This window comes from Pelophylax lessonae (assembly GCF_965119305.1).
Source record: "Pelophylax lessonae genome assembly, chromosome: 5".
NCBI lineage: Eukaryota > Metazoa > Chordata > Amphibia > Anura > Ranidae > Pelophylax > Pelophylax lessonae.
The window spans coordinates 136,171-156,775 of NC_138772.1; the positions used below are offsets into that span (position 1 = coordinate 136,171).

Below are 20,605 nucleotides of genomic sequence, written 5' to 3' on the forward strand. Positions count from 1 at the left end.
GGCCCAAACCATGATGCTGCCACCACCATGTATGACAGTGGGGGATGGTGTGTTCAGGGTGATGAGCTGTGTTGCTTTTACGCCAAACATAACGTTTTGAATTGTTGCCAAAAAGTTTGATTTTGGTTTCATCTGAGCAGAGCCCCTTCTTCCACATGTTTGGTGTCTCCCAGGTGGTTTGTGGAAAACTTTAAACAACACTTTTTATGGATATCTTTAAGAAATGGCTTTCTTCTTGCCACTCTTCCATAAAGGGCAGATTTGTGCAGTATACGACTGATTGTTGTCCTATGGACAGAGTCTCCCACCTCAGCTGTAGATCTCTGCAGTTCATCCAGAGTGATCATGGGCCTCTTGGCTGCATCTCTGATCAGTCTTCTCCTTGTATGAGCTGAAAGTTTAGAGGGACGGCCAGGTCTTCGTAGATTTGCAGTGGTCTGATACTCCTTCCATTTCAATATTATCGCTTGCACAGTGCTCCTTGGGATGTTTAAAGCTTGGGAAATCTTTTTGTATCCAAATCCGGCTTTAAACTTCTCCACAACAGTATCTCGGACCTGCCTGGTGTGTTCCTTGTTCTTCATGATGCTCTCTGCACTTTAAACGGACCTCTGAGACTATCACAGTGCAGGTGCATTTATACAGAGACTTGATTACACACAGGTGGATTCTATTTATCATCATTAGTCATTTAGGTCAACATTGGATCATTCAGAGATCCTCACTGAACTTCTGGAGAGCGTTTGCTGCACTGAAAGTAAAGGGGCTGAATAATTTTGCACGCCCAATTTTTCAGTTTATTTGTTAAAGTTTGAAATATCCAATAAATTTCGTTCCACTTCATGATTGTGTCCCACTTGTTGTTGATTCTTCACAAAAAATTACAGTTTTATATCTTTATGTTTGAAGCCTGAAATGTGGCAAAAGGTCGCAAAGTTCAAGGGGGCCGAATACTTTCGCAAGGCACTGTAGATCTAAACCCAGAACATAGATCTAACAGGCAGACTGGATGGACTTTTTTCAATCGTCACTTTTCTATGTTTATATGACTCCTCAGAGGATTGTAATGAACACTGCAGGGGGTCTCACTCCCCGGCAACTACCAAACACAGTTCTGGGTGGAGATCCATTTATTCTGTCCACTATTGGATATGATGCCCCTCCCCCACCCCAATGTGTACTTACAGATGCCAGTCTCCTCTCCAGGTGTAGAGACCCCAAAATAAAGACATTGGAAGCTGTAAGAGGAAAAAAGACAACTATAGCCAATACCAACCAGATCCCTGTGTGACAGACAGACGGACATCATAGTGCGGTATTCAGTCTCTACACCACAGGAGGTCAGACATGTTCTGGGGACAGAAGTGCCCTCCTAGGTGGTGGGGGGATTAGAACGGATACCAAACAGACCCCCAGTGTCATTGCCAGAAGAGGCTGTGGTCCAGGATCATGACACGGTGCAGTGAGAGCCGAATGTGTATGGAGGCGCTTTGTAAATTCAGTCTACAAGGGGCCACCAGAACCAGAGACCCCACAATGACTCCTCAGCTACAGGCATTGGCCACTAGAGCTGGACACCCCTCCATGACCTTGATAGCTCCAGGCAATGACCATTAGTGATGGACTCCCAACTTTGACTCCTAATCCCCAAGCAGCTGCCACAAGAACAGGACACCCCACTATGACCCCTAGTCTCCAAGCAGGGGCCACTAGAACAAGACATCCCATTATGACCCCTAGTCTCCAAGCAGGGGCCACTAGAACAAGACATCCCATTATGACCCCTAGTCTCCAAGCAGGGGCCACTAGAACCAGACACCCCATTATGACCCCTAGTCTCCAAGAAGCCACCACTAGAACAGGACACCCCATTATGACCCCTAGTCTCCAAGAAGCCACCACTAGAACAGGACACCCCATTATGATCCCTAGTCTCCAAGAAGCCACCACTAGAACAAGACATCCCATTATGACCCCTAGTCTCCAAGCAGCGGCCACTAGAGCCGGACACCCCATTGTGACTCCTTGGCTAGAAGCAGCAGCCATTAGAGATGAACACCTCACAATAACCCTGCTGGCTCCTGGAAAGGTTTATTAAAGCTGGACACTTCAGCTATGACCCCTTGTCTCCGGGCAGGACCACTAAAGCCAAACACTCCATTAGGACCCCTTGTCTCCAGGCAACAGCCACTAGCACCCCACACCCCGCAATGACCCCACTGGCTCCAGACAGTGGCAGTAGAACAGGACAACTCAATATGATCCATCATCTCTAGGCAAGGGCCACTAGAACTGGGGACCCTACCATGATCCCTTATCCCCAAGCAGTGGTCATTAGAGCTGGACACCTCGCAATGACCCTGCTGGCTCCAGGCAGGGCCACTAAAGCTGGACACCCCAGCAGGACCCTTTGTCCCAAGGCAACAGCGACTATAGCCACACATCCCACTATGACCTCACTGGCTCCAGGTGGTGGCCACTAGAGCAGGACACTATGACCCTTCATCACAAGGCACGGGTTACTAGAGCAAGATACCCACTATGACTTCTTGGCACCAAGCAGCAGCTACAAGAGCTTGACATCTCACAATGACCCTGCTGGTCCAGGAAAGGGTTACTAAATCTGGACACCCCACTATGGCCATGCTGGCTCCTGGCAGGGTCACTAAAGCCAAACACCCCATTAGGCCCCCTTGTCTCAAGGCATTATACCTGCACAATCCACAATGTCCCTACTGGCTCCAGGTGGTGGTAACTAGACATCCCACCATGACCCTTCATCTCCAGACAAGGGCCACTAGAACCGGACACCCCACTATAATGCCTAGGCTGCAGGTAATGGCCACTAGAGCCACACACCCTACTATGACCCCTGTGTAAAAGGTAACATGCACCATGTGGTAACCCATGCTCTCCTAGCAATGTAAGATATGTCATATATACAGGGTGGAGCACGGCACCTGTGCTGCCCACAACAGCCAATCAAATACACTTCACTGTTCACAGATTGGCTTTTATGATACATAATTGTTCTCATTATACAGACTCACCCAGCACCAGGCACAGCGAGGGCCAGCTATAAGGGTCCTTCAGAAAGAGGGAGACCACCTGGATGGGATCCACCAGTATGCCGTACCTGGGAGAGAAGACACGTGATGTGCAATGAGTATCGGCTTCCCATCAACCTCTACAACAGCAGCATGTGCCAATCAATAGGAGCCAATGGCATTCACTGACAATGATCGGAGAATACAATCTGCAGACAGCAGGTAGGTGGCCGGCCCAGCTGGTAGGTCATGGGGTCAATGTATGCCAGACTCCACCATCCATCTTCAAGACACATTATTAGATCGCTCTACAAGAAGTCATCAAAGTGAACCTGTGCTCTGACCATGCAGGAGACCACAGCAGCTTCTCCACCCCCAAAACCCATACTCACCATTCAGCTGTATGTGTGAGGTCAGAGGTCCTCCAGCCGGAGCTTACACACAGCTATGGGCTCTCCCCATTGTTAACTGGCCCAGCCCTGTCACATGGGAGCAAGGGGAGGGACTTAAATGCTGCCCTTTACCAGGAAGTACCAGTACTTTCCTTACCCCTGGTGGATGAACGGATCAGTGGGTAGGTCAGTAAAGGTAGGTATGTGCCATGTGGAATGGGTGGTAGAGATAAAAGAGCCGATGCCCGTTACACAATTATAAAAATCTAAGTGAGGTTTGGGACTTTTCATTCCACTGAGCCAACGCGTTCTATAAAACCATTTGTACATAAAACTTTATTTAGAACATTATACAATGTTATAAGAAATGAGTTTGTTCCATAAAAACAGACAAACAAACTGCTTGTCCAGGGTGATGTAATCCTGGATTCAAGATCCGGTTTTGTATCTTTTATCCAACGCGTTTCGCGGGCCTTAGATCCTGTGAAATACTGTGACAACATGTACAAGATATGACAATGAATGTTTCATGTAGCAAAATCACAAATTATTTTCTCTACACAAAGCGTCATCTTTTGTTATCAGAAAAAATATACATCAAGTTCCTACATTTATAGCGACATTCCACGTAGAGGGGCGAAGGATATTTCATGGTATAAATCATTATAAAGGTATATATCACAACATTACCTGTATAGAATTCCATCAGAGAGTGGTGGCAAGGAGCTTGGGGAGCCCGGGGGGGGGGGGAACGTCTCCGAAACCCCAAAAAGAAACGCCCCCATAGGAGCAGGGACCGTACCAAATATCTGAATGTCGGAAATATATCCTGCAATGATATGGTGCACCACAAGGGGCATAGAGAGAGAATACACCCACAGTATCACCACTTATCAGAAATGTCTCCCCCCACTTCCCCCCCCTCTCTACCACTCCCCCCCCCCACACTTTTTCCGTCCTCTCGTAGATTCGTTCTCCCCCTCCCTTTCCCTCCCCTCCCCCACACTCTATTCCCTCTTCTTTATTTCCTTTGTTTTTATTTTTTTAATTCATTAATTTATATCGATTTATTTTAAAACTTAGCAGTATATATTATCCACATTCAGATATTTGGTACGGTCCTCGCTCCTATGTGGGCATTTCTTTCTTTGGTTTTGGAGACGTTCCCCATGGGCTCCCAAGGCCCCCCTTTGCCACCACTCCCTGATGGAATACTATGCAGGTAATGTTTACCCCCCCCCCCCCACTGCCCTCTGGTGCTTCTAGCGGCTCGCCTGTGCGATTGGAAAGCCGGAGAATAAATCTGCTGGCAGCGGAAGTTACCATAAAGCTGACCAAGGACCAGATGGTTCCTGGTTATCTCTATGACCTACGGCAAACCATTCGGCCATTTTTTCGGCCTCTGTGTGCCCCTCTGACGTAGTTTCCCTTTCCTCACTAAAGCCTCACTTTAGAGCTCCACCCTGCCACCCCCTGCCCAATGAGATTTATATATTTCCAGCATTCAGATATTTGGTACGGTCCTTGCTCCTATGTGGGCGTTTCTTTTTGGGGTTTTGAAGATGTTCTCCTAGGGCTCCCGAGGCTCCTTGCCACCACTCTCTGATGGAATACTATACAGGTAATGTTTACCACCCCCCCCCCCCCCCCACTGCCCTCTGGGTGCTTCTACCGGCTCCTCCGTGCGATTGGCAAGCCGGAGAATAAATCTGCTGGCAGCGGAAGTTACCATAAAGCTGACCAAGGACCAGATGGTTCCCGATCATCTCTATGACCTACGGCAAACCATCCTTCCACCACTCTCTGATGGAATACTATACAGGTAATGTCGCAATAAATACTTTTAAGAATTTAATGATTTATACCATGAAATATCCTTCGCCCGCTACGTGGAATGTCGCAATAAATGTAGAAATGATCTGTAGAGAAAATAATTTGTGATTTTGCTACATGACATATTAATCGTCATCTCTTGTACATGTTGTCACAGTATTTCACAGGATCTGAGGCCCTGACGAAGCGGGTCAGCCCGTGAAACGCGTTGGCTAAAAAGATACAAAGCCGGATCTTGAGTCCAGGATTACATCACCCTGGACAAGCAAAATGAAACGCCCCCCACAGCGCCACCCCTTCCCAGGGAGGCGTCAAGCTGACCACAGGGCCTAGCAAGACGTTGTCTAAATTTTTGGGGAGGCCGAGCCACAAGTGAACAGATCCGAGGCGGCAGATGCCCAAAGGAAGAGTGGGGGCTTCAGATAAATGCACTGAGGCTGCCCCCCCCCCCCAACGGAGGCGCCCAACTCAGCCGTATGGCCTAGTAGGCCACAGACCGCGGTCTAATAGGCCTCCAGCGGTGCCCTAAATTTTTGTGGTCGCCCAGCCGCTTGGACGTGAGCCCCAGTGGAGCCGACCACCCAGGAATAGCGGAGGGGAGGGCGGATGCCCAAACGGGAGGCAGTTGCTTCAGCCACCCTCACAGGGGCCGCCTCATGTAGGTTCTCGACTAGTAGGCCACAAAGACCCACAGTGACCACCCAAATTTTAGAGGGGCTGGGGGGGGGGGGAGGAGGGGAACCCGGGGGGTCCCACCATCCCAGGGTGGGGCCCACATCCACCCCAAAACCCTCCAGGAGTAGAGGGGGGACATCTACTTACAATACCAGGAACAGGGTGGGCACTGCTCTAGACAGGACACCGCTCCATGGTAATGTGGGGGTGCTGTCGGCCAAATGGAACGCTGCGACTCGGGCTGAGCGCCGGTCGTATGCGTCCTTGTGAGACGTTTAACTCGCAGGCCAGCCCCCGTCCAGGGAGGCTAGGTTACGGCTGTGGTCTGAACACGCTTGCTGGCCGGACTGGGGGGGGACCCTAAGGATCTATATTATCCAGTCCATAGCCCAGTCCGGCAAGTGATTGCAGATTCTCACCGGAACAAAATTACAAAAGATAGGAAAAATTAAATTCAAAAAGAAAAAAAAATTGCCAGGACCAGAAATCCCAGCAAGGAACGAGGTCCCAACTTCTGACTAGCAGAGAGTGGGAGTATACCTCCTGGGACCGCCCATAGGCGTGGTCAAGTTTTCCTGCCTAGTGTCCTACTCCTGTAGGGGGGCAGTATAACCCAATAGTTAAGAATATCAGGAGCTGTGTCCGTCAATGAATGAAAGAGAAAAAACTTTTTTTTTTTTTTTCTAAGGGTGTAAAAAAAAAAAAAAAAATAAAAAAATTATAAAAAACAAATATTTTTTTTACTTTTAAAAGCGCCCCATCCCCCGTGCAGTAGTGAACACATAGGTCACGCCCACATATGTAAACGGTATTTGCACCACAACATGTGAGGTATCGCTGCAATCATTAGAGCGAGAGCAATAATTCTATCCCCGGACTGTAAATGGTAACCTATAAAAAAGTTTAAAGCGTGGCCTATGGAGATTTTTAAGTATCGTAATTTGGCGCCGTTCCACAAGCGTGCGCAATTTAAAGCGTGACATGTTGGGTATTTATTTACTCAGCGCAACTTCATCTTTCATATTATACAAAAACATTGGGGTAGAGGTTTTTTTTTGACCACATGCTGACCGCCTCGTGCAGATTTACTGCGGCAGGGCGGCTCGACTGCGCATATTCACGTAGATCTACGTGATTTTGTGCACGCGGTCTCGGTGGCGTGCGTGCACCACCGAAGCCTTGCTTTCACTGTGATTAGACACAGTGGGAGTCAGACCGCGGGAGGAGCGTGACCGTTCGCCGCCGGTCTCCCGCGATCTTCAGTAAAACTGACAGGAGAGCTGCCTGTCTATGTAAACAAATCAGGCAGCTCTCCTGTCACACAGACAGTGAGATCTTGTCTGAACTAAGCTCACCGATCTCTGTGTGCCTGTCACAGAGCCCCTCCCCCCCACAGTTAGTAAGCACATCTAGGGAACACATTTAACCCTTTGATCACCCCCCAGTATTAACCCCTTCCCTGTCAGTGTCATTTATACAGTAACAGTGCATATTATTTAGCACTGATCACTGTATTGGTGTCACTGGTCCCCAAAAAGTGTTACTTAGTGTCGCAGTCCTGCTAAAAATCGCTGATCACCACCATTACCTACTTACTAGTAAAAAAACAAAAAAACAATTCCACAAATCTATCCCCTAGTTTGTGAACACGATAACTTTGCGCATATTAATTATTATACGCTTTTTGGGATTTTTTTTTTTACCAAAAATATGTAGCAGAATACAAATTGGCCTAAACTGATATTAGATTTTTACATTTTTTTTTATTGGGAATGTTATACAGTATAGCAGAAAGTGAAAAATATTGCTTTTTTTTTTTTTTTTTCCAAAATTTTTTTCGTTAAAAAAAAAAAAAAAAAAAAAACACCAAAATTGACAAAAATCTTTCCCTTTGTTAGTAAACGCGATAACTTTTGCGCAAACCAATCAAAATATGCTTTTTGCGATTTTTTTAACCAAACATATGGTAAAAAAAAAAAAAAATTGGCCTAAAATGTTAAAAAATTTTGATTTTTACTTTTTCTTGGGGGGGAATTTCATGTAAAAAAATGTGAAAAATATTGTTATTTTTGCAAAATTTACGCTTTTTTTGTTTATAGCGCGTGATCAAAAAAAAAAAAAAAAAAAAAAAAAAATCGCAGAGGTGATCAAATACCACCAAAAGAAAGCTCTGTTTGTGGTAAAAAAAAGGACGTCAAATTCGTTTAGGTACAGCGTTGCACCGTTACACCGCGCAATTGTCCGTTAAATTCACGCAGTAAAAAAAAAAAAAAATTGCAGCGGTGATTAAATACCGCCAAAAGAAATCTCTGTTTGTGGGACAAAAAGGACATTAATTTTATTTGGGTACAGCGTCGCACGACCGCGCAATTGTCCGTTAAAATAACGCAGTGCTGAATTGCAAAATATAGCCTGGTCAGGAAGAGGGCAAATCTTCCGGGGCTGAAGTAGTTAATAAATAAAGTGTATTTTTTCCAAAAGAATTGCATTTGAAAAACCGCTGCAAAAAAACAAAAACCATAAACTGCGTGACATAAATTATTTCAACGATCGTCATTTTATTCTCTAGGGTCTCTGCTAAAATATATAAATAATAATAATATATATATAATGTTTGGGGGTTGTGAGTATTATGGATTTTAACTTGTAAACAATAAATGTCAGATAAAGGTCGGGTCAGTAAGGGGTTAACACTGAAACTGGCTGTCAGATATATGGAGGGCGCCATGTTGGAAATGCCAGGCGCCTGGCTCTCATGCCGCTGTTCTGCCTGCATTACTGATTCACTGTCCCAGAAGCTGTATGGCCTCAATTCTACTCTTATATATGGAGGACAGCCAGGAAATGAGCATTTTCAGCATAAGGCCAACAATGGCAGGCTGTATATTTCCCAGTGCAATTTAACCACTTGCTGACCAGCCGATGTACTTCTACTGCAGCATGGCGGCTCTGTCCTGCCAAACCACCTCTATGTCCCTTCCTGAGACAGCTAGCGGGGGCGCGCGTGTGCCGATTGGCCACAGGGGGAGCCAATCAGCGGGATTGGCGGACATGAGGTCTACTGTGCATCCACGATCGCTTCCTGTGGAGGGAGAACGGCGGTCTGTTGTCCTGTCAGTGATGAACACATAAGCCCATCCCCATACAGTTAGAAACACTCCCCTAGGCACACATTTAACCCTTTGATTGCCCCTTGTGTTAACCCCTTCCCTGCCAGTGTCATTAGTACAGTGACAATGCATATTTATAGCACTGATTACTGTAGTAATGTCACTGGTACCCCCAAAAATGTCAGTTAGGGGTCCGATCTGTCCGCAGCAATGTCGCAGTCCCACTAAAAATCGCAGATCGCCGCCATTACTAGTAAAATAAATAAATAAAAAGGAGATAAATCTTTCCCGTAGTTTGTAGATGTGATAACTTTTGCGCAAACCAAAATACCCTCATTGGGATTTTTTTCCCCCAAAAATATGTAGCAGAAAACAAATTGCCCTAAAATGTTGAAAAATTTAGATTTCTCTTCTGTCCTCTGACAGTCGCCGCCCACTCATACGGTCTTCACGATTGGGTATTGGCGTTCCCCGCAGGAGCAAGCTAGGCAGTCATTTAATAAATACAAACTCTAACATATAGACACACCCACAGGGGGCCGTCCCTCGGGCCTATATCCTCCAGCCAGTACCACCCTAATCCAGTTCTTTGCTGCCCAGCGTCCGGAGTAGAGCCAGGTCTTCCCTGCTGGGACCGAATGTCTCCGTTTTTTTCCGGTTTCTTTCTGGAAGTCGGATTGTCTGTCTGTCCTTCCTGAGGGACCTCGGAAGGGTAGAGCGGCGTCTGCGGCAATCATTTCTAAGTGGATCAGACAGACGATTGTGCAGGCCTATTCGATGAAGGGTCGGGTTCCTCCCTTCCCTGTTAGGGCGCACTCTACTCTACCAGAGCGGTCAGCGCGTTTCGGGCGTTTCACCCCCAGGTGTCGGTGGCTCAGGTGTGCGAAGCGGCGAATCGGTCGTCTGTAGAAAACTTCTCTACGTTTTACAAACTTCGTGTCTTGTCCTCCTCGGATGATTCTTCTGACCGCAAAGTTTTGAGTGCGGCGGTGGTTTAACCGGTTGCTGACCGCTGCAAGCACATATACTGCGGCGGTCAGCCCCGGCCAGGCAAAGTGACGTATCGGTACGTCACTCGCCTGTAAGCCAATAGGGCTCGTTTACGGACACCTCAGTGCGTGTGACCGGCGCCTCGGATGTCCGCTGTGAAGGGAGAAAGGTAGGCGGCTGATGTAAACACAGCCGCCTGTCATTCTCCCCTGTGTAACAACACAGATCACTCGGTCCTGCTATGTAGGATCATTGATCTGTGTTGTTACACAGCCACATCCAATCACAGTTAGAACCACGCCCCTAGGGACACACATAACCCCTCCCTCTCCAATAAAATTAACCCCTTCCCTGCCAGTGTCAGTACAGTGACAGTGCATATTTTTAGCACTGATTACTGTAGTAATGTCACTGGTACCCCCAAAAGTGTCAAAAATGTCAGTCAGGGGTCCGATCTGTCCACCGCAATGTCGCAGTCCCGAAAAAAAAAAAAAAAAAAAAACGCAGATCGCCACCATTACTCTTTTAACACCAAAAATGACAGAAATCTTTCCCTTAGTTAGTAAACGCAATAACTTTTGCGCAAACCAATCAAAATACGCTTTTTGCGATTTTTTTTACCAAACATATGTAGCATAAAACAAATTGGCCAAAAAATATTAAAAAAATTTTGATTTTTACTTTTTTTTGGGGGGAATTTCATATAAAAAAAAATGTGAAAAATATTGTTATTTTTGCAAAATTTACGCTTTTTTTTGTTTATAGCGCATGATCAAAAAATCTCACAGGGGATCAAATACCACCAAAAGAAAGCTCTGTTTGTGGGAAAAAAAGGACGTCAAATTCCTTTAGGTACAGACCGCACAAATGTCCGTTAAAGTCACGCAGTAAAAAAAAAAAAAAAAATCGCAAAAAAAACCCTGGTCAGGAAGGGGGTAAAATCTTCCGGGGCTTAAGTGGTTAAATGTTAAAAAAATTTGATTTTTACATTTTTTTTGAGAATTTCATATAAAAAAATGTGAAAAATATTATTTTTTCAAAATTGTCGCTCTTTTTTTGTGGCCAAAGGAGGCATCAGCCGATGCCAGAACATCAATTTTGTGGAATTTGGAGAAGGTGTGCGCCGACGACCAAGTCGCAGCATTGCACACCTGGGCCACCGAGGCCTGATTAGAAGAAGAAGGCTGAGACCGTAGCCCCAGCACAGGGAAGCCTGACTACTCCTGAACTAGGCAGAAGACAAACAGAGCTGGGATGGCTATTGCAGGAGGGGTATTGGACCGGTGGGACAGCCCCCATGGGGGTGTCTATGGAAATGCTTTTGTTTTAACAAGTCTTTTGCCTAGCTACTCCTAAGGAGAGGAAGTCAATACCCCATTGGTGAAGACTGTATGAGTGGGCGGCGACTGTCGGAGGGCGTAAGAGAAAGCTCTGTTTGTGGGGAAAAAAAGGACGTCAATTATATTTGGGTACAGCGTCGCACAACCGCGCAATTGTCAGTTAAAGTCACGCAGTGCTGAATCCCAAAATAGGGCCTGGTCATTAAGGGGGGGTAAGTTGGTTTAAAAGAACGGTTATTGGGGCTCCTATGGGGGGGAGGGGTACCACAGATGTGTGAGTACAAAGGGCTTCCAGAGTTCAGGGGCGTCAGCCAGTGACCCCGCATTTCCTGGGCAATCAGGTGTCTGCAGGCCTGCTCAGCCAATCAGGAGACATCTGAGCACCACACACAGTGCAGCACCCGGCATTGCAGCAGCTGGACGCAGAGACACCGGAGGGCGCCATGCCAGGATCTCATCAGCCATAAATACAGAGAGACGTGTGATTGGCTCCCAGGTGACTGTCAGTCATCCCCCCCGGGGTTCACTTACTTTATGATATTCTCCAAGAAGAGCCGAGCGTTTCCCAGAACCTGGAAGACAAGAAATCATCAGACAAGAGATAGAGAGATACAAAGTAACATTGTTTATAAACATTGATCAGACGGGAGATAGAGAGATACAAAGTAACATTGTTTATAAACATTGATCAGACAGGAGATAGAGAGATACAAAGTAACATTGTTTATAAACATTGATCAGATGGGAGATAGAGAGATACAAAGTAACATTGTTTATAAACATTGATCAGACGGGAGATAGAGAGATACAAAGTAACATTGTTTATAAACATTGATCAGATGGGAGATAGAGAGATACAAAGTAACATTGTTTATAAACATTGATCAGACAGGAGATAGAGAGATACAAAGTAACATTGTTTATAAACATTGATCAGACGGGAGATAGAGAGATACAAAGTAACATTGTTTATAAACATTGATCAGACGGGAGATAGAGAGATACAAAGTAACATTGTTTATAAACATTGATCAGATGGGAGATAGAGAGATACAAAGTAACATTGTTTATAAACATTGATCAGACGGGAGATAGAGAGATACAAAGTAACATTGTTTATAAACATTGATCAGATGGGAGATAGAGAGATACAAAGTAACATTGTTTATAAACATTGATCAGAGGGGAGATAGAGAGATACAAAGTAACATTGTTTATAAACATTGATCAGACGGGAGATAGAGAGATACAAAGTAACATTGTTTATAAACATTGATCAGACGGGAGATAGAGAGATACGGGAAGTAACATTGTTTATAAACATTGATCAGACAGGAGATAGAGAGATACAAAGTAACATTGTTTATAAACATTGATCAGATGGGAGATAGAGAGATACAAAGTAACATTGTTTATAAACATTGATCAGACGGGAGATAGAGAGATACAAAGTAACATTGTTTATAAACATTGATCAGATGGGAGATAGAGAGATACAAAGTAACATTGTTTATAAACATTGATCAGACAGGAGATAGAGAGATACAAAGTAACATTGTTTATAAACATTGATCAGACGGGAGATAGAGAGATACAAAGTAACATTGTTTATAAACATTGATCAGACGGGAGATAGAGAGATACAAAGTAACATTGTTTATAAACATTGATCAGATGGGAGATAGAGAGATACAAAGTAACATTGTTTATAAACATTGATCAGACGGGAGATAGTGAGATACAAAGTAACATTGTTTATAAACATTGATCAGATGGGAGATAGAGAGATACAAAGTAACATTGTTTATAAACATTGATCAGAGGGGAGATAGAGAGATACAAAGTAACATTGTTTATAAACATTGATCAGACGGGAGATAGAGAGATACAAAGTAACATTGTTTATAAACATTGATCAGACGGGAGATAGAGAGATACAAAGTAACATTGTTTATAAACATTGATCAGAGGGGAGATAGAGAGATACAAAGTAACATTGTTTATAAACATTGATCAGACAGGAGATAGAGAGATACTAAGTAACATTGTTTATAAACATTGATCAGACAGGAGATAGAGAGATACAAAGTAACATTGTTTATAAACATTGATCAGATGGGAGATAGAGAGATACAAAGTAACATTGTTTATAAACATTGATCAGACGGGAGATAGAGAGATACAAAGTAACATTGTTTATAAACATTGATCAGACAGGAGATAGAGAGATACAAAGTAACATTGTTTATAAACATTGATCAGACGGGAGATAGAGAGATACAAAGTAACATTGTTTATAAACATTGATCAGACGGGAGATAGAGAGATACAAAGTAACATTGTTTATAAACATTGATCAGACGGGAGATAGAGAGATACAAAGTAACATTGTTTATAAACATTGATCAGACAGGAGATAGAGAGATACTAAGTAACATTGTTTATAAACATTGATCAGACAGGAGATAGAGAGATACAAAGTAACATTGTTTATAAACATTGATCAGATGGGAGATAGAGAGATACAAAGTAACATTGTTTATAAACATTGATCAGACGGGAGATAGAGAGATACAAAGTAACATTGTTTATAAACATTGATCAGATGGGAGATAGAGAGATACAAAGTAACATTGTTTATAAACATTGATCAGACGGGAGATAGAGAGATACAAAGTAACATTGTTTATAAACATTGATCAGAGGGGAGATAGAGAGATACAAAGTAACATTGTTTATAAACATTGATCAGACAGGAGATAGAGAGATACAAAGTAACATTGTTTATAAACATTGATCAGACAGGAGATAGAGAGATACTAAGTAACATTGTTTATAAACATTGATCAGAACAGACTCTGCATCGCAGCAGGGCATGCTGGGAGTTGTAGTTCCTCAGCAGGTGACAGTGTGCACAGTAGGAGAGGGGTTATCTGTGGATGGGGGGGGGGGGTGACACTATTCATGGGGAGTCATGGGAAGATAGAAAGGGGAGGGGCCCCTAGCCAGGGAATGGTGATGGGGACACATTTGTCATCAGAGAGAAGCTGTGGGCGGGGCTGTGATCCATGGGGCGGTACCCAGATACAGTAGTGGGCTCGGCTTTCTCCTCTCTTTCCTCGCTGACTCAGAACTTCCTGGAGAACCGGTTACACAACTCTGTGCTGAGCGAGCGTTACACAATCCCTGCGTGACCCCGTGTGACACCGAGCGCAATACAATCCCTGCAACCCTTCTCCTGACCTGACACCGAGTGCAATACAACCCCTGCGACCCTTCTCCTGACACCGAGCGCAATACAACCCCTGCAACCCTTCTCCTGACACCGAGCGCAATACAACCCCTGCGACCCTTCTCCTGACACCGAGCGCAATACAACCCCTGCAACCCTTCTCCTGACACCAAGCGCAATACAACCCCTGCAACCCTTCTCCTGACACCGAGCGCAATACAACCCCTGCAACCCTTCTCCTGACCCGACACCGAGCGCAATACAGCCCCTGCGACTCTTCTCCTGACACCGAGCGCAATACAACCCCTGCGACCCTTCTCCTGACACCGAGCGCAATACAACCCCTGCGACCCTTCACCTGACACCGAGCGCAATACAACCCCTGCAACCCTTCACCTGACACCGAGCGCAATACAACCCCTGCGACCCTTCACCTGACACTGAGCGCAATACAACCCCTGCAACCCTTCTCCTGACACCGAGCGCAATACAACCCCTGCAACCCTTCTCCTGACACCGAGCGCAATACAACCCCTGCGACCCTTCACCTGACACCGAGCGCAATACAACCCCTGCGACCCTTCACCTGACACCGAGCGCAATACAACCCCTGCGACCCTTCACCTGACACCGAGCGCAATACAACCCCTGCAACCCTTCACCTGACACCGAGCGCAATACAACCCCTGCAACCCTTCACCTGACACCGAGCGCAATACAACCCCTGCGACCCTTCACCTGACACTGAGCGCAATACAACCCCTGCAACCCTTCTCCTGACACCGAGCGCAATACAATCCCTGCAACCCTTCTCCTGACCTGACACCGAGTGCAATACAACCCCTGCGACCCTTCTCCTGACACCGAGCGCAATACAACCCCTGCAACCCTTCTCCTGACACCGAGCGCAATACAACCCCTGCGACCCTTCTCCTGACACCGAGCGCAATACAACCCCTGCAACCCTTCTCCTGACACCAAGCGCAATACAACCCCTGCAACCCTTCTCCTGACACCGAGCGCAATACAACCCCTGCAACCCTTCTCCTGACCCGACACCGAGCGCAATACAACCCCTGCGACTCTTCTCCTGACACCGAGCGCAATACAACCCCTGCGACCCTTCTCCTGACACCGAGCGCAATACAACCCCTGCGACCCTTCTCCTGACACCGAGCGCAATACAACCCCTGCAACCCTTCTCCTGACACCGAGCGCAATACAACCCCTGCGACTCTTCTCCTGACACCGAGCGCAATACAACCCCTGCAACCCTTCTCCTGACACCAAGCGCAATACAACCCCTGCAACCCTTCTCCTGACACCGAGCGCAATACAACCCCTGCGACCCTTCTCCTGACACCGAGCGCAATACAACCCCTGCAACCCTTCTCCTGACACCAAGCGCAATACAACCCCTGCAACCCTTCTCCTGACACCGAGCGCAATACAACCCCTGCAACCCTTCTCCTGACCCGACACCGAGCGCAATACAGCCCCTGCGACTCTTCTCCTGACACCGAGCGCAATACAACCCCTGCGACCCTTCTCCTGACACCGAGCGCAATACAACCCCTGCGACCCTTCACCTGACACCGAGCGCAATACAACCCCTGCAACCCTTCACCTGACACCGAGCGCAATACAACCCCTGCGACCCTTCACCTGACACTGAGCGCAATACAACCCCTGCAACCCTTCTCCTGACACCGAGCGCAATACAACCCCTGCAACCCTTCTCCTGACACCGAGCGCAATACAACCCCTGCGACCCTTCACCTGACACCGAGCGCAATACAACCCCTGCGACCCTTCACCTGACACCGAGCGCAATACAACCCCTGCGACCCTTCACCTGACACCGAGCGCAATACAACCCCTGCAACCCTTCACCTGACACCGAGCGCAATACAACCCCTGCAACCCTTCACCTGACACCGAGCGCAATACAACCCCTGCGACCCTTCACCTGACACTGAGCGCAATACAACCCCTGCAACCCTTCTCCTGACACCGAGCGCAATACAATCCCTGCAACCCTTCTCCTGACCTGACACCGAGTGCAATACAACCCCTGCGACCCTTCTCCTGACACCGAGCGCAATACAACCCCTGCAACCCTTCTCCTGACACCGAGCGCAATACAACCCCTGCGACCCTTCTCCTGACACCGAGCGCAATACAACCCCTGCAACCCTTCTCCTGACACCAAGCGCAATACAACCCCTGCAACCCTTCTCCTGACACCGAGCGCAATACAACCCCTGCAACCCTTCTCCTGACCCGACACCGAGCGCAATACAACCCCTGCGACTCTTCTCCTGACACCGAGCGCAATACAACCCCTGCGACCCTTCTCCTGACACCGAGCGCAATACAACCCCTGCGACCCTTCACCTGACACCGAGCGCAATACAACCCCTGCAACCCTTCACCTGACACCGAGCGCAATACAACCCCTGCGACCCTTCACCTGACACCGAGCGCAATACAACCCCTGCAACCCTTCTCCTGACACCGAGCGCAATACAACCCCTGCAACCCTTCTCCTGACACCGAGCGCAATACAACCCCTGCGACCCTTCACCTGACACCGAGCGCAATACAACCCCTGCGACCCTTCACCTGACACCGAGCGCAATACAACCCCTGCGACCCTTCACCTGACACCGAGCGCAATACAACCCCTGCAACCCTTCACCTGACACCGAGCGCAATACAACCCCTGCAACCCTTCACCTGACACCGAGCGCAATACAACCCCTGCGACCCTTCACCTGACACTGAGCGCAATACAACCCCTGCAACCCTTCTCCTGACACCGAGCGCAATACAACCCCTGCAACCCTTCTCCTGACACCGAGCGCAATACAACCCCTGCGACCCTTCACCTGACACCGAGCGCAATACAACCCCTGCGACCCTTCACCTGACACCGAGCGCAATACAACCCCTGCGACCCTTCACCTGACACCGAGCGCAATACAACCCCTGCAACCCTTCACCTGACACCGAGCGCAATACAACCCCTGCAACCCTTCACCTGACACCGAGCGCAATACAACCCCTGCGACCCTTCTACTGACACCGAGCGCAATACAACCCCTGCAACCCTTCTCCTGACACCGAGCGCAATACAACCCCTGCGACCCTTCACCTGACACCGAGCGCAATACAACCCCTGCGACCCTTCACCTGACACCGAGCGCAATACAACCCCTGCAACCCTTCACCTGACACCGAGCGCAATACAACCCCTGCGACCCTTCACCTGACACTGAGCGCAATACAACCCCTGCAACCCTTCACCTGACACCGAGCGCAATACAACCCCTGCGACCCTTCTACTGACACCGAGCGCAATACAACCCCTGCGACCCTTCACCTGACACCGAGCGCAATACAACCCCTGCGACCCTTCACCTGACACCGAGCGCAATACAACCCCTGCGACCCTTCACCTGACACCGAGCGCAATACAACCCCTGCGTGACCCCGTGTGACACCGAGCGCAATACAACCCCTGCGACCCTTCTCCTGACACAGAGCGCAATACAACCCCTGCGTGACCCCGTGTGACACCGAGCGCAATACAACCCCTGCAACCCTTCACCTGACACCGAGCGCAATACAACCCCTGCGACCCTTCTCCTGACACCGAGCGCAATACAACCCCTGCAACCCTTCTCCTGACACCGAGCGCAATACAACCCCTGCAACCCTTCTCCTGACACCGAGCGCAATACAACCCCTGCAACCCTTCTCCTGACACCGAGCGCAATACAACCCCTGCAACCCTTCTCCTGACACCGAGCGCAATACAACCCCTGCGACCCTTCACCTGACACCGAGCGCAATACAACCCCTGCGACCCTTCACCTGACACCGAGCGCAATACAACCCCTGCAACCCTTCACCTGACACCGAGCGCAATACAACCCCTGCGACCCTTCACCTGACACTGAGCGCAATACAACCCCTGCAACCCTTCACCTGACACCGAGCGCAATACAACCCCTGCGACCCTTCTACTGACACCGAGCGCAATACAACCCCTGCAACCCTTCTCCTGACACCGAGCGCAATACAACCCCTGCGACCCTTCACCTGACACCGAGCGCAATACAACCCCTGCGACCCTTCACCTGACACCGAGCGCAATACAACCCCTGCAACCCTTCACCTGACACCGAGCGCAATACAACCCCTGCGACCCTTCACCTGACACTGAGCGCAATACAACCCCTGCAACCCTTCACCTGACACCGAGCGCAATACAACCCCTGCGACCCTTCTACTGACACCGAGCGCAATACAACCCCTGCGACCCTTCACCTGACACCGAGCGCAATACAACCCCTGCGACCCTTCACCTGACACCGAGCGCAATACAACCCCTGCGACCCTTCACCTGACACCGAGCGCAATACAACCCCTGCAACCCTTCTCCTGACCCGACACCGAGCGCAATACAACCCCTGCGACTCTTCTCCTGACACCGAGCGCAATACAACCCCTGCGACCCTTCTCCTGACACCGAGCGCAATACAACCCCTGCGACCCTTCACCTGACACCGAGCGCAATACAACCCCTGCAACCCTTCACCTGACACCAAGCGCAATACAACCCCTGCGACCCTTCACCTGACACTGAGCGCAATACAACCCCTGCAACCCTTCTCCTGACACCGAGCGCAATACAACCCCTGCGACCCTTCTACTGACACCGAGCGCAATACAACCCCTGCAACCCTTCTCCTGACACCGAGCGCAATACAACCCCTGCGACCCTTCACCTGACACCGAGCGCAATACAACCCCTGCGACCCTTCACCTGACACCGAGCGCAATACAACCCCTGCAACCCTTCACCTGACACCGAGCGCAATACAACCCCTGCAACCCTTCACCTGACACCGAGCGCAATACAACCCCTGCGACCCTTCTACTGACACCGAGCGCAATACAACCCCTGCAACCCTTCTCCTGACACCGAGCGCAATACAACCCCTGCGACCCTTCACCTGACACCGAGCGCAATACAACCCCTGCGACCCTTCTACTGACACCGAGCGCAATACAACCCCTGCAACCCTTCTCCTGACACCGAGCGCAATACAACCCCTGCGACCCTTCACCTGACACCGAGCGCAATACAACCCCTGCGACCCTTCACCTGACACCGAGCGCAATACAACCCCTGCAACCCTTCACCTGACACCGAGCGCAATACAACCCCTGCAACCCTTCACCTGACACCGAGCGCAATACAACCCCTGCAACCCTTCACCTGACACCGAGCGCAATACAACCCCTGCGACCCTTCACCTGACACCGAGTGCAATACAACCCCTGCGACCCTTCTCCTGACACCGAGCGCAATACAACCCCTGCAACCCTTCTCCTGACACCGAGCGCAATACAACCCCTGCAACCCTTCTCCTGACACCGAGCGCAATACAACCCCTGCAACCCTTCTCCTGACACCGAGCGCAATACAACCCCTGCAACCCTTCTCCTGACACCGAGCGCAATACAACCCCTGCAACCCTTCTCCTGACACCGAGCGCAATACAACCCCTGCGACCCTTCACCTGACACCGAGCGCAATACAACCCCTGCGACCCTTCACCTGACACCGAGCGCAATACAACCCCTGCAACCCTTCACCTGACACCGAGCGCAATACAACCCCTGCGACCCTTCACCTGACACTGAGCGCAATACAACCCCTGCAACCCTTCACCTGACACCGAGCGCAATACAACCCCTGCGACCCTTCTACTGACACCGAGCGCAATACAACCCCTGCGACCCTTCTCCTGACACCGAGCGCAATACAACCCCTGCGACCCTTCACCTGACACCGAGCGCAATACAACCCCTGCGACCCTTCACCTGACACCGAGCGCAATACAACCCCTGCAACCCTTCACCTGACACCGAGCGCAATACAACCCCTGCGACCCTTCACCTGACACTGAGC

General features: G+C 48.7%; 1 protein-coding gene across 1 annotated transcript in view; it reads right to left on the bottom strand.

Moving 5' to 3' along the window:
• Window positions 1-20,605, bottom strand: part of DGAT1 (diacylglycerol O-acyltransferase 1) — a 68,940-nt gene that overhangs the window by 13,866 nt on the left and 34,469 nt on the right. The window contains exons 3-5 of the mRNA XM_082258493.1: window positions 11,919-11,959; window positions 3,051-3,136; window positions 1,186-1,238 (exon numbers count right to left, since the gene is read on the bottom strand). Coding sequence (XP_082114619.1) covers window positions 1,186-1,238; window positions 3,051-3,136; window positions 11,919-11,959 — 180 coding nt within the window. The remainder of the gene's footprint in view (window positions 1-1,185; window positions 1,239-3,050; window positions 3,137-11,918; window positions 11,960-20,605) is intronic.